This window comes from Coturnix japonica, chromosome 4 (genome assembly GCF_001577835.2).
Source record: "Coturnix japonica isolate 7356 chromosome 4, Coturnix japonica 2.1, whole genome shotgun sequence".
Classification (NCBI taxonomy): Eukaryota; Metazoa; Chordata; class Aves; order Galliformes; family Phasianidae; genus Coturnix; species Coturnix japonica.
In genome coordinates, this window is record NC_029519.1 from 50,726,255 (window position 1) to 50,741,793 (window position 15,539).

General features: G+C 37.6%; 1 protein-coding gene across 9 annotated transcripts in view; it reads left to right on the plus strand.

Annotated features, from left to right (window-relative positions):
• The window catches only part of CAMK2D (calcium/calmodulin dependent protein kinase II delta), a 145,834-nt gene that overhangs the window by 69,746 nt on the left and 60,549 nt on the right, over positions 1-15,539 (plus strand). For all 9 annotated transcript variants that reach the window (XM_015861974.2, XM_015861973.2, XM_032444318.1 and 6 more), the window contains one exon: positions 14,255-14,309. In XM_015861974.2, the coding sequence (XP_015717460.2) occupies positions 14,255-14,309 (55 nt within the window). The remainder of the gene's footprint in view (positions 1-14,254; positions 14,310-15,539) is intronic.

Consider the following 15,539-nt stretch of genomic DNA (forward strand, 5'->3'; position numbering starts at 1 on the left):
ATATTATATTATATTATATTATATTANATATTATATTATATTATATTATATTATATTATATTATATTATATTATATTATATTATATTATATTATATTATATTATATTATATTATATTATATCCTACTGCCATTCCATGTGCTAGCACAGTACAAGATATGGTGTTCTAGCTCTGTTTGTGGTAATAAAGGAAAACTTAGTGGTATAATGTTAATTTAATATTCAAAAAAGCAACATGAGTCTATTTTCTCCTTGGTTCATGGAGTACATAAAGTACATAGTCCTTATAAAACCTGCGTAATTGTTCTTTTCCACAACAGTTGTAGATTCCTCAGGAAGCTGATGAATGAAGAAGTTCATTCGCAACTTTCCTCTTGCTGCCCAAAAGTTATTGCATATAGAAATGTAGTCTGAAGCCTGAGGGGATATCTGTCATGTTTTACATGACAGAAACCGCAAGGAGTCCATCTTTGGGTTTACCTTACTACTCTCATTTAGGATATTTGCGACTGTTGCTCATGGAAGTTACCAGGGACAGAGGTGTGACTATAATTATGTGCATGTTACAGTTTTGTTGTGTCCATGTTAGGTCTTTTCCTCAGAGCTAACAATACAAAATAGAACATTTGGGGACCCAATCTTGTGAAGATGGCTTTGTTTTATTCATGTGCAGACATAAAAACAGCTATCAGATAAAATGACAGAGGATAACTTTATAGTGGTACTGTATAAACACAAGAAAATACCAGATTCATCCCAAACTAAAGAAATGTTCAAGTCATCACTTTAATCCTGCTTTCTGATACTTAATATTGCAGTTAAAAATGCGTGTAGGTGTAGAGGATGAGTGGTTTGTCTTGATGTTGAACTAAATAGGCAGTCATATAATTCCAGATGCCCTCCAAAAGTGATACCTACTTTCACTAAACAAATCAGTGTGCACTGTTGGTGACTGTACTTCGTAAAGATGTGTAGATCTTTAAAAATTGAGCTCAGAAGCATTTGTTTGTGTCTAATGTTTGTAGCCAATGACACTAGGAAGTGTAACTACCTTTATCACATCATTAATGTCTCTTAGGCTTCCCTGTCTTACAGAAAAGATAATTATGTAATCTATTATCTTCCCTGAAATGTGGATGTTTCAAGATCATGCTGACTTCTGTTGCTCACAAAGCTAATGATTAAATGTATTTACTCTTTCATTAGAGACTGCTAATAGGAGTTACATTTGGTGTAACGCTGGCATGCTTCTCTGTATCAGAACAATGATACTTATTCTGTAGGAAGTTAAATTTTATGTCCATTTGCATATGGGAGTTACTCCAACTTGAGCAAAAGCTGATTTATTTTTAAACTGATGTGGTTAGTTTTGTGGCCATCTACTCTTGCGTAAACTAGGAAATTGTTTTGGTTTAAATTAGCTGATGTTTTAAGATGAATTAAAAGCATATAAACTTTGTTTCTGTGCCAATGTAATAGCATAAACTAGAGCATTTTTCTTTTGTAGCCAAAGGTCTTAATAGGCAGTATCATAGTACTCTGTCTCCAGTTTCCAGTAAGAAGTAAGTAAAAATAAAGTTTCTTTGTGTATTCTGTTGTCATCTTCTCACAGAGTGGGATGACAAGAACCCCCTGAGACAACCTTGCCTGAGAATAAGTTAAAGATTGAAAGGCAAAAGAGAAAATCACAGCAAACAAATTAAATTCTTTTATTTTAGTACTAAGTTTGGGAATTAAATGGGTTGAGGCTATTTTATTTATATTCTGCCTGAAGTGTAACTGATGTAAAGTCTCCTTTAATCCTTCTTCTACCAGCCCATCTGTCAGCCTGTATTCAGCATTTGGTGGTGGCTCTTGAGTTGTGCTAAAGGAACATGTGGCTCTGTGCACCTTAGTAATCCTGACCTCTGCCCTACTCTATTGGCCAGCAGCTGCTATGGCACTGTGGCACAGCACTTGCAGCCGGTGGCTGGAGTATCTGCCCATTGTTTCTTCCCTTGTACTGGAAAAACCAGGAGGCAAAATAACATTGAGGTGTCTTTGGGCTTTTCATAGTCTATTTGTATTTTGTAATAAAAGGAGCAGTAAAGTTTTCATTTCAAAGGCTTCTTACCCAGTTTAAAGTAGAATGAATATAATAATAATAATAATTTAAAAAAAACTTTACATTCAACTATTTTGTGTATGGTGTTTAACGTGAATTAATGTATATATAAGGCCAGAGTTTAGACTTTCTTTGTGCCCTGATCTCTAGAATAGCCAGGAGCTAAACCAGCATCCTGTGCTGTTACATGCTTGCTACATTTCAAAAAGAATTTGTTCCCAAGGGTTGGACAGAAATCCTCCCTATCCACATTGGTGCATGGACTGTTGCCTCTTCCTCTCAAACATGTCTTGACTGAGGGGTGAAGGACCCCAGCATATTTTCATTTCAGATATCAGACAGGGAGCTGTTTTATATTGGGGTTAGACTACAGTTCCCATGAGTTTTCTCTTTCCCTTCCTGTAAATACTGATCAAGTTGCAAGCATGTGGCCAGTGCCTGGAAGTGGTTTATTCCAGAACATCTGCTGCAGTGTTTCCCTGCTGCTGGAAAGGGCTGCGTCATGGCCAGTACTGGGACCAGCAGAGGGATGGCACTGGAACTTCAGTGAAGGAATTCCAGTATGCATGTTCTCTCTACACTAATTACAGTAGTGTTTTTGCAGCAAAATTCAGGACAAAATGTAGCTGAAATTCCCCTTCCTTTGTCCCATATTCTGGCTCCCTGACAGAGTGGGTTAGTGGACTTATAGGTCATGTGGCATGCGAGCAGGGCCAGGCGCTGGCCTTGGCAGAGGCTGGAGGAGGCCTGGCATTTGTCTGAGTGAGCAGAGACACTAGGCCCCAGCAACAGCAGGCTTCTGAGCAACAAAGGGCAAGGCTATGAGGGTTTTTTGTCAAGACATGCTGCATAAATGAGCACACATACACGTGCATGATAATTAAGAAAGACTAGGAGAATGAAGTCATGCACAGTGCCAGTAATCCGAACTGTGCTCTTCTTTAGGAAGCATTGCATGCAATGCAAAGGTCCTGCGGTTAACGAGAGACTTATTTCCAATCAGGTGCTTTTGTTACAGCTGGATGTTAAATTTACCTGGATGCTTTGACCATAAGGATTGAGGATTTGTTTCCATTGGGATAATGCACCTTCCTTACTTACAAAAGCTAGTTTTCAGAGGAGTTTTTATGATTAGGGTGCAACATAAATGTGAAATAAAAATGCACCTCTGTATGCATGATGAGCGCTTAGCATTAGAAGTTACTGTGAGACATTAAGTAGTAGGCTTATTTGGCTGTATGGGCCTTTACAAGGTTGCATATACAGAAATTAAATGAGAGTATGTCATTATGAGGCAGCAGGTCAAACTGCAATTGCATGCATGTTCTTTTGAGTAACTTCAGGAAGTTTTAAAATATGTGAATATCTGAGTTGTATTCTCCTTTGGCTGACTGCAGTGCTACAACTTTGTGTAGTGGTGTGAATGAGACAGGGAGTGATAAGGGATGTTAGATGTAGTTAGAGGTCTGCATTAATTCAGGTGTTACCCTCTTTTTGTTTCACTTGATGCATCTTGAAATGGGTACAAATTATGGAGAAACTGATGAAGAAGAGATGTCTTCAGAAATGCAGAATTGCTGCTTTTCTTTGAATACTTCTAATCTTTTAAAATATTACAGTAAGTGGAAACAACTTTGTTTTTCATGTATTTCTGATAAACTTTTAAGGCTGAGAAAAGCCAAAAAGGAAAAGCTTTGGAAAATTTAGTTACAGTAATTGTTGCTTCTGACTGAAATAACTTAGCCTAGGTTTTCTGAAAGTGTTACTAAAGGTCCCTTAAATACAGTGCTAATTGCTCTGAAAACATTGTCTAAAACTGCCTGGTGTGTGCTTTTGCTTTCTTAGGAGACGTTCTGGTAGAGCAGGTGATGTTTCTTTGGTGCGATACTTCCTGACTCATGCCGCAGCATTACAATTTTCTGCTTTTCTTTTTGTTTAAAATTGTGAAGTAAGAGACTGTGTTTTCATAAGCAGATGCCTTGGAGGCCTAGTTGTCATTATAGGGAGCATTTAAAAAGGAAAAAGGCTGTGGCCTGCTCAATGATTGCAGCTCTGCAACATCCAGTTTTATAGGATTTTGTAGCATTAATATCAGTGTGTTTTCAGTGTTGGGCAATGTAGTTAATATTCAAAGCAGCCAGACAATTGTGTAATTCTGACTTAGGTTTAATTATTTTGTGATGCATCCAGTTGTAAGCTTGCTTGCCACATATACATTTGGCAAAAGCATATCTCAAAAGGATACAAAAGTTTCTTTCCAGCAAAATCAATAGACTGTTTTTGCTTCTCCGATTAGGATGTTAGATGCTGTATGCTGAGCAAATTTCGTTCAGCTCTTCAGTTGATCTTGTATGTCAGCACAGTTTCTTAAATTACTGAAATGATTCTCATCACTTTTCACAAGGAATCTTGGCAACTGATGAGCTTCATAACCATTGTGGCAGTTTCAGAATAACTGATGTATTGGGCAAATTTTTTTCTACCATGAGAACTAGGCCCTTACTTTAGAAAAATTAAACAAATTACACTCCCTCCATTAAGCTGCTATAAGTGGTTTTCAGAACTTATTAATTTTAATTAATACAACATTCCTGTGTTATAGCCTGTCCTGTTATTAGTTAACACCCCATGACATTTCTGCATAGATTGTCATAGTTCCTCTTCTTGCTGTATAAATGAATGCTAAAATGGTTAAAAAAAGGTTAATGCTTAAAGCATCAACACTGACAGCTGAGACATCAGTTTGCTCTTAGCGAAAATTTGTGTCAGGCTTGCTTTTAATCTGGACTTCTATCCTCAAATGGCTCACGCTGATGACATTTGTAAGGCCCTTTGTGTTGTTATAAGATCCTTGTTAAACTTAACAAAATAGGGGACTTAACAGCAAAAAGGAATCGTCTCAACCTGAAAGTAGAGGATTTCTAATAAATGAAGTGATTTTATATTAAATGAAAACATAAAGATATTTGTGTTCATGTTAGCATCCTGCTGTTTATTCCTAACAGCTATCTGCAATTTTTGTATTTTGATATGAATAAATAAGTGTGTGTAATTCCTGTCAACTTCAAGGATAAGTTTTATCTTTGCGTTTTATTGATTACTTTTATTTGAGGTGCTTTAATTTTTACCACATAGATTTTTAATTTTGGGGCTGAGTCAGATTCTGGATTTAAATTTCTTTTGTTAGGGTGCTAAACCATGCATAGAACTTGCACCTTGAGAGGGTCTGTTTCTGCTTATACATCATGCTTATACATCAGATTTCATGACTTGAGAAGCTGCTTTATTTTTTTTTTAGGCAGCTAAAAGAGGCTCAGTAGGACTCTTGTACCTTATGGTAGCATAAAGAAAGCATTCTTCCCTTTTCTCTCACTTTTCCCACAAAATTTACATTGCAGTGTGTGGACATGTTTAACCTGTAAGCCTTAATCCTGCAGGAATGAATTAAGAGTTTCTCACCATGACTGAAGAGTTGGCATTTGAAAGCCATCTGCTTTGACATTGGTACCTCGATTTAATTGCACTTCAAAATTTTGCCTTTTATCTGCTTTGGGAAATAGTTTGTTTTTATCTTCTGTAGAGTAAAACTGAAAGGTAAAATTTTGATAAACTGGTTGGTAAGCATGACTTAGACTTGAGTTTATAATAAAGGCAGTGAAAGTATTTCTGGCATTTAGTCAGAATACAGAAGTTTATTGTCTAGGGACCTTGGTGTGAGGGTTTTGGTTGCAAATGAGTATTTGTAAAACACATGCAATTTTGTTCATTCTGGTTAACACTTACTGTTAACAGTACATGGGGAAAAACACAGTCTTTCCAAATACTAAATTGCCTAATTAATTGTCCCATTACTTATTATTTTGTGAGTAAGTATCCGGATTGATAGTTTTAATTTTTTCTGCTCAGGTTGCTGATCCTAAATAGCAGTGAACTTGCACTGTAATAAAAAATGGTTTATATTTTGAATGAATTTGGAAACTGCTGACTTGCATTTGCTGTTGCTGAATGTGGAGTGGTTTATAGAATACACCACTGACTTGCAAAAAGCCATTTAATAATAGTTAGGTAATACCGTGTACCACTTGTGTATTTAGCATCATGGGGGAAGATTATTTTCTTAGATACAAATGTATTGCTGTTTAACATCTTTCAGAAATCAGCTACCCTTGAGATTTGCTATGATACTACTCTTAACAGATAAGCCCTTAAATATTTCAGATTGTTAGGTAATGGCTCTTGCTAATATTTGCTAAGTTCTTTTTACTATGACTGAGAGGATTTATTGTAGAGGGCCCCAGGCTTTCCTGGTCTCAGAAGAACAGTATTCTTTATGATGAAGCTGAGCAATCTCAGCTTTAACAGTACTGCCCAAATTTCTGGCTGTGAGTTCCTGAGAGTTGAGCAAGGGAAAAAGGACACTGCTGCATGCAGAGGAGTGCTGCCAAGAGCCAAGTACCCTTTGACTTCAACGTCCCTCATCCAGTGCCTTAGTAGATGACAGGGGACGTGTGCTCTGCACATTGCCAACTCTTTCATTCCATACAGGCTCTCTTCTGGGTCATTTTTCAGCTTCTAGCCTCCTGACATGGATACTGGACATTGGTCTGTTGGTGGTCACAGAAGTACAGTGCAGAGTACTTGGGTATTTATCCAGCTTGGTTAGTAGGTAGGACCGATACTTACTACTAGTTGTTTTCACAGGGATATCAAAGCTGATTATGTAGGCTGGACAAATGAGCTGTAGCCATAGCAGTGACTACAATATACACTTTTTTGTATTGAGTTTAATGTCTGCAGACTGTACCTTTGACTGTTACATACCGGTTATTTTTATGGAGTTTGATTGCTCAACAGGCATTATTTATTCCATACATCAAAAGAGAGGTGGTAGTGGCAGTGATTAAAACAGAAGACAATCTATGGCACTGAGCTACAGAGTGTGAGGTTGCAGTGAAACTTGGTTGGTTGTTATTGTTTGTTTTATAAAAAAAACCAGATGTCTGATCAGTGTACACAGTAACAATCCTGAGCAGTGGTTCAGAAGCTTTTGCATCTGCAGATTTGCTCCCATCTGCAGTTTTGGGGTCATCATGTTTAGATTGGGAGCTACAGATCTAAACTGAAGTCTGTTGGATTAATCTAGATTTTGATCTCAGCTCTTGGCGCTGCTGACTTGGCAGACTTGTGCACTGACATCTGTGTGAGTTTCTAATTAAGTTCTTGCCATCACTTTATTTTCCTTCCCTTGTCCCTCTGAGTTTATTTGATGGAATAGGAGAGGTGACAAGGGTGACTTTCCATGAAGGTCTGAGCCCTGACAGTGGTCAGCAAGTACAGATCTTTCACTTCTCAGCAAAGCAGTTTTGCTGAGTGAGAGGCTTACTTTGTCTGATATGAGAAAGCAGAAAATACTAATAAACAAGTGTTTTGGAATAGAAAACTAAGTGGGTCAGATAGTAACAATAAATATATCCAGGTACACCTTTCATGACTGAGGTGTAGTTGTGTTCTTTTTTTAGCTCTATTTCCAAGTGCTGGAGCTTTTTAAAAGCTCATTTTTAAAAGTAATTATATGGTTTTTATTTATTTATTTATTTTCCTTATGAGACTGAGTACATAAGATCTGCATAAAGATTTGAATGTATTTTTGGAAACAAATGTGTCAGGAAAGCACATCTGTCCTTTAATTTATTCTTCTTTACTGGAAGACAGGAGCTTGAGGAAACCATTTGTGGATCTCAGTAAATACAACAATCTTTTTGTGCCTCTGAAACCCATTTCAAACCTGTGCTGCTGACAAACTCCATAACTTTCAAGCAGTGCACTGGTTCAACAGTTATGGGTTTGATGCTTCTTCTTAGAGTCCATAGATCTTCATCTTTTAGCAGCAAAGGGAAAGTGATTGTCTACATTACCATTAACTGCACTGCCTCTTTCCATTCTCTGTTAATAAACAAGCGACACTGCACTGAAGAAGTGGCAGTTTCCCAATTCCCTGTACAGTCATGCAGGTGCTGTGCTGTTTATGAGCCAGAACTTCTGTTTCATGGAGTCTTGTCAAATATTTTCTCTCAGTGATGTGAGCTAAACAAGTTGATAAGGTTGATTTTAGGTTATTATACTATGGAGTGCTCTGTGTAACAGACACAGAATATTACAGTTGAGCACAAATTCTATAAAATCAGATCATTTTTACTTTTCAGTCTGATTGGACCTTATCCAAACTAATGGATAAATACATGACTAATAAAGTCAATCAATATAAGCTCTCCTTTAAATTAGTAAAATTATAAACATAGAACAGCAATTAAAAACTGTTAACAGGTGTAACAGTATTTCTTCAATAGAGCTGCATGCTCCCTCCATTTCTTTCAGATGTTTTAAGTTGCTCAAGAGCAACAACTTGGTTGTCAGAAGTGGGAGGAAAAGAAAAGAAATCGCGTGTTCTTTCAGCCATGTAATGTGGCTGTTCATGACAGTACTCACGAAGCACTCAGGGATTATCTAACTCTAGTTGATAATGATTAGATGATGTAGCTGTAATCATTTCAAAAGAGATAAATGGAAACATTTTCTGCTGCTGATTGCTTTTAGTGACTCTGGAGGAATAGGAATTGCAGTGTGGGTTACAGAAGGGAGTTCTTAGATATGATGAATACTTTGTAACTTGCCTTTTCCTTTGTTGTGCCTGAATCTTGCTTGCTATCGTGTGTGCAAAGAACTGTATATGTTAGAAACAGATATGCAAATGCTTTCTGTAGTGAATCACTTCTCAAACTTTGTGAATAGCTTCTCAGATTGTCACCACCACATCTCTCGTCTTCTGCAGTGCAAAACTGACTTGGGGGCTGCCTGTAGGCAGAGTGCAGTGCCAAGATCTGGGCCATGCTGCATTTGCCTCTGCGCTGTTGTGCACCTTCTACTCCAGACTGTAAGGCTTGCTTATCTGCACCATGGATTTTTCTGAGTTGCCCATGCTTATTTGTGATTTTCATCGAGCAGATTTACAGACATAAAACTGTATTTGAACCGACTGAAGAATTCAGCAAAGGCACTTGCCAAAAGACAGTTTTTGATCTTTTCTGGCAGCCTCAAGTTATTTTGCTTTTTGGAGACAATCACAGGCATGTGATCCTGATTCAGAGGTTTTGTCCTGTCTCACTCGTATGAGTCAGATGAGAGGAAAGGGCAAAAAAAAAAAGAAATTTTTAAGAAGAAATCTCCATGGACACGTCAGGCTGCAGTTTGACTAATAAGAAAACAGCCTCACTAGCCTGAGAAGATGCATAGTTCATAATCTCGAAACCCAATCCTTTTTTTAATCAGAAGGGAACTACAGGTCTGACGTGATGACATGACATTGAATGAAGAAAGGCCATTTACACAAGTGCATGATGGAGAGCATCTTCTGTTTCAGGCAGGAGGGGAAGTGCTAGAAACCCATTCCCACAATGCCACACTGGTCTGCTTAGTAGCTAGAGTATGACAGATGCTTCTGTCCAAGATAAAACTTGTACTGTTGACTTCAGGGTCACAGTTTTAAACTCATGAATTTAAGTTTATGTTGTCCTTGTTCTTACCCAGAAAGCTTTTTCGTAGGTGTGTGTTATAAATTATTCTGTTAATAATAACAGTCTGCTGCAGCTGATTACCTGAAATACCATGCTGTAGCAGTGGAAGGAGTGAACTATGAGAATTTTGTGTTTATATGAATATATAGATTGCTGAATATTCTGCAGCTGCAAGCTCAAGGCTGTTTTGATACCAAATTAATATCTTAAAGGTACATTTCTTTTTTAATTTATATAATAATTAAACAATGCTTTTTGTAATGTCTTTGGATCTCTTTGAAAAAGCAAATGTCTTGCCTAGAGAGATGTATTTGGTATTTCTGAATGGCTGTACATGGTATGGGAAATCAAATGTGACGGCTTCTGTGCGTCTGAATACAATGCTTTCAGCACGCAACAAGTAGAAGACTGATATATTGACACAAAAAGTGTTCACTGAAAAACTATGGTTCTTAGCCATTTCAGTTGCTATCAAAAGGTCTAGTTTTCTATGTATTAATTTAAAATAGATACAAAATATGCTAGTTGGTGGGTTTGTTAGGTGATTTGTGGGTGATTTTATTAAATTCACTATTTTAGGTTGATGTTGCATCACTGTGACATAATCAAGACTCTGTACCAGCTGCCATTGCTAATTTTTGAGCACTTATTCATCGGTAGTATTTTTGACGTTGCTGTTTGAAGTACTGCTCTCAAAAGCCAAATGTTTCTTGTGGTTTTGATTCTAAATTAAAAGTTTCAGGTTACTGTCCTAGGCTAGTACTTGGTGTCTCATCCCACATTTGGTTTGCTTTAAAAAGCAGACATTTGGGGATGTTGAAATTTGAACTTAAAGAACCCAATTGAAAACAAAGGTTTAAAAAAATGACACAAATAAATAGCATGTGATGAGTGATATTCCCTAGAGTTATTTGGAAATACACTGATACAAAGTACTGGAAGATCTCTCATTCTTGCTGCTACTGCACTGTTATTTGATTAGTTGTACTTACACTTTTGGCATGCTCCACTTTTTCAGTCAATTATATTTCATATGACTTGACATTTACAATAAGTGATGCTGATATTCTAATCTGTATGTCCCTCTAAAGTCTATAAGTACGGTATTTTTCACTGTAGCAGCAATGTGATACCTTAGCCTTTTATGCTCGAGGCTGGCTTGCTGCTTTGTAAAAACTTAGACAAATGTAGAATATAGAACCAGATTCTGATTCAGACCTACTTGGCTTTTGTGAATCATCACGAGCTCAGGGCAGGAAGTCAGCCAACAATTAGTTGTCTTGTCAGTGCTGTGTAAACACAAGATGCTTCCCTAGGCTAAGTATTATTAAGTAAAAAAGTCATGTTTATTTCATTTTGTTTTAAATGTCACGCATTGTATGAAAACTAAATAACATATGAAGCTACCTTATAGGGAAATCTAAAAATAATTTTGCTGTGCTTTCTTAATTAACTCTGTTTTAAACACAAAGTGATTTTAGGGTAACTTGATTTTTTTATTTGGCTCTGTAAGCAATAATGCTTTGGATAGAGGTACTGACAAAGCTTCTTTGTAATGAGGGACAGTTAGCTTTGGGAATTGCAGTTTTCCTTAAAGTAAATAAAAGAAACCACACACATTAGTTCATAGTTCTACCATCCTATGACCTAGGTATTTTTTAATTGAAAAGAAATGTTTAACAACTGACTAGTAATGCATTCTTAGAGAAAAATAAAAGTATGGGTACATAGGCATATGCAACAGTCATGCATGGTTTCTTCCTTGGATGTTGTGTGTAAGCTATGACTAGTACTAATGACTGTTTCCCGGACATCACATCTTTCTGATTCTGGCAAGTCATCTCTTAAATTTTTCAGGAAATCATTCTTCAGTTCAGAGAAATAAAACAAGTGGCAGTCACCTTCCTGAGCTGTCATATCCCCAAGCACTCATTCACAGAATCACACAGAATTGTAGGGGTTGGAAGGGGTCTCCAGAGATCATGGAGTCCAACCCCCCTGCCAAAGCAGGCTCCCTACACCACGTCACACAGGTAGGCGTCCAGGCGGGTCTTGAATATCTCCAGAGAAGGAGACTCCACCACCTCCCTGGGCAGCCTGTTCCAGTGCTCCGTCACCCTCACTGTAAAGAAGTTCTTGCACACATTCGTGCAGAACTTCCTATGCTTCAGTTTCTGCCTATTTCCCCTTGTCCTGTCTCTGCACACTGCTGAAAAGAGTCTGGCCTCACCACTCTGCCCCCCACACCTCAGATATTTATAGACCTGAATCAGGTTCCCTCTCAGTCTTCTTTTTTCAAGGCTAAACAGACCCAGTTCACTTAGCCTTTCTTTGCAGGGGAGATGCTCCAGGCCCTTCACCATCTTTGTGGCCCTCCCCTGGACTCCTTTTCCAATTCCTTTGCTCTTTGTGACTATCCTTGCTGTCTGTAGGTCTGGCTAAGGACCAGTGGCCAGGAGGTTGTGTAGTCTCTTCATTTTAGTTGTTCAGCTATACTGTTGGCTGCCACTGTGGAAATTTGACGTTCACTGACAGGCATCAATTTGCAAGTAGATTTATCTCTGCACAGTTCTAAACCATTCATGTGCTTGAAGTGGATGACAGTTAAGAAGATCAGAGGGAAATAGATACGTACACGATAGAAATATGAGTGGGAATATAGCACATTCCCTTTCAGAACATTTAGAGGTGTCAGTTTAGAGACAGATAGTGATGGAGTCAGTAAAGTTTGATGCAGCTGGTTATTTACTTAGTTATTAGCAGAAAAATGCATCTTCCTTACAGAAGTCTGGCAGACTTTCAGTCAGAGCTTGCTTTCTTAATCATATAGGCTTTAGCCTTGATTCACATTCATATCCCCATTTTCAGCTTTCTAGCTAGCATACCCTTCACCTCAGATCATTTCAGATGAATTGCGAGTGAATTCTTTTCTCATCATTTTCCTCTGAGCATCTTTACATGCATCTAGTTTTAGAGTGTGAAGGTTTGATATATATTTTGATTGTCTGCTTTCATAAACGAATTTCTAACTTCTTAAAACTAATGCCAATATTTAATACCATGTTTTCAGTGTCTTTGAGTAAACCTGCATGAATAAGACTGCCATTATCAAAATCTCTTTCTACACTGATCATTTTGTTCTTTTTTGCCTCCCATGCATTGGTGCAGACATCCCACCAAGAAAATATGCTGCTGATTTACACTGTGTATGTGGAATCAGTATTTTATGGATTCTTTTACCTATTATTTTTTTTTTCCATGACTGTTTTGTTATTTGGCTTAAGGAGTCTCAGTAGGAAATATTGTTGTTCTTGAAGACTATTCTCAAAGGTATGGCATGAATATAGTTGTTACCTAGTTGGCCTTACTTGCTAGGGAAGGGATGAGCAGATGGATTTGGTATTAGTGTGTTTTTTTTAAGGGAGTGTAAATAACATTCACACTAGGTTGCTTTGTGTTGTTGGTTTTTTTTTCCACCTTCAAGTGTTGTATTTTCCTAACAAAGAAAAATATGTTGCCAAGGAACAGAAAACTGATTTTTGAAGGGAGGATGCACTGTATTTCTGAGCAGTTGCAAATGACTGCATTTAAGTGAAATTAATTAGTCTGGTTAGTTTACATGGTCAAATATTTGACTTAACTATTTTATCTGGACTAAAATTTAAGGCATATAATTTAAACTTAGTTTAAGATGTTAGACAAAAAAAGAAGTGAACTAGACACTACTGGTAGTGATTTTAAGTTCCTTCTCAATGATTAGCTAAAGAGTGTTGAGCTATGAGCTGAATGTGTACTTCTGATTTCCATTTTTAAACAGTCCAATACTTTCAGTTAGCGAAGATGATGCTTTCTCTTTCAAATCAACATCTATTGTCTGATTAAAGAATTTGTTAACATAGCCCTTAAAGTTTGTAATTGTGCTGAAACAGACAGCCAATTGAGGCACTTTCACTGTTGTTGTTTGTTTCATTTTGCTTTGTTAACAATGTCTGGGATTTAATGCTGCTGGGAAAACAGCTGTATGAGATTAGGAATACTATTTTAAGATGAAAGTCCAATGGCTGGATGCTCCTGTGCATGCTATTTGAAAGACTGATTGGAGGTTCTGCTTAGGAAAAAGAGAGTAGAATAGTATCAGTATGGTACATTTAGATGAAGTCTGACTGTGCTTTTTAGTATTTGTTTAGCCATCATTCAGCATGAAGGTCAGAGGTAAAGTATGGTGTATGTGGTTTGTGTCTTATGTATCTAGATGTGTAGGAGTTGATTGGAAGTGACTGCAGCATTCTGTAGTAGCAGAACACCTTTAAAAATAGCTGTATAATGAGCTGCATATACGGTCGTACAATATCATTGCTTAACTCATCTTACAAGATGATTCTTAGGATAAAGAATTTAAATCAAAACAAATGAGCAATAAAAAAAAAAAAACAAAAACAAAAACCAGCCACAAAATAAACAGATGAGAACATATATGTAGATGCAATACCAGCAGTTCTCTACAGTTCCCAAAAATCAAAGTCAGATATTAAAGACATGGAAAGATGACTGTTTTTTATCTCTTTTTCCCCCTTCAATAGTGCGGCTTCATGACAGCATATCAGAAGAGGGATTCCATTACTTAGTCTTTGACTTGTAAGTATGTCTTTTGCGTATGTCTACCATGTTGGGGATGTGGTGTTCAGAATTCTTAGATGTAAATACAAGCTCACAAGATAAATGTGCAAGTTTGATACAATGAATTGAACAAGTAACTATAAGCAGGACGGTAACATTTGCATGTGTAAAAGCTGATTTGTAAGTGTCACTGTAAGAATGCCTTATTAAAGCCTTCAAATTAGTATAGATGCTGTTGAATTGTATTTTAATATTAAAATTAGATATGTAAATACAATTTGCATGATACCCGACAAAGCTAAACCAATGCACAATTCAGAAAAAATAATTCACAGCAAGCTGGTGATAAATGTAAGCAGGTGGAGTAGTAGAAAATAATTGAAATCATCAAGTCCAACCCCTATGTAAAGCAGGCCCCCTACAGCAGGCTACACAAGTAGGCATCCAGGAGGGTCTTGCATATCTCCAGAGAAGGAGAATCCACAACCTCCCTGGGCAGCCTGTTCCAGTGCTCCATCACCTTCACCGTGAAGTTCTGTCACATGCTGGTGCAGAGCTTCCTATACTCATGTCTATGGCCATTTCTCCTTGTCCTGTCCCCACAAACCACTGAAAAGAGGTTATCCATGTCTCTTTGACTCCCACACTTAAGATATACATATGATAATATATTAGTAAGACCACATCTCTGTCATCATTTCTCAAGGCTGAACAGACCCAGGTTGCTCAGCCTTTCCTCATAAGAGAGGTGCTCCAGGCCTTTTATCATCTCTATTGCTCTCCGCTGGGCTGTTTCCAGGAGATCCCTGTCTTTTGTGTACTGAGGAGCCAAGAACTGGACACAGTACTCCAAGTGAGGCCTGACCAGGGCAGAGTAGGGAGGGAAGATCACCTCTCTTGAACTGCTGGCCACATTCCTTTCAATGCATACACCTCAGGATACCATTGGCCTTCATTGGCGTGTCATCCACCAGGAGAGGACTTGTTCAAGACTAGACTTTAGACTAGCATCACAAAAACATGAAATATGTGGTCTGTCTGCAGTGAAGGTAGTCAGGCTTTGGTACTCTGATCTAAAGCGGGCACAACAGGAACTTGTATCTGATTTGCATATATTGCAGGTAGACTCTCCAACTGTTGGTCTAGAAGCAGCTCTAGGGCACAATATGCATTCATGTTTTCTGACATGACACATTTTTTTTTTCTTTTTTAAAGTAAGGGCTACAAATGATTTTTTTTTTATTATTA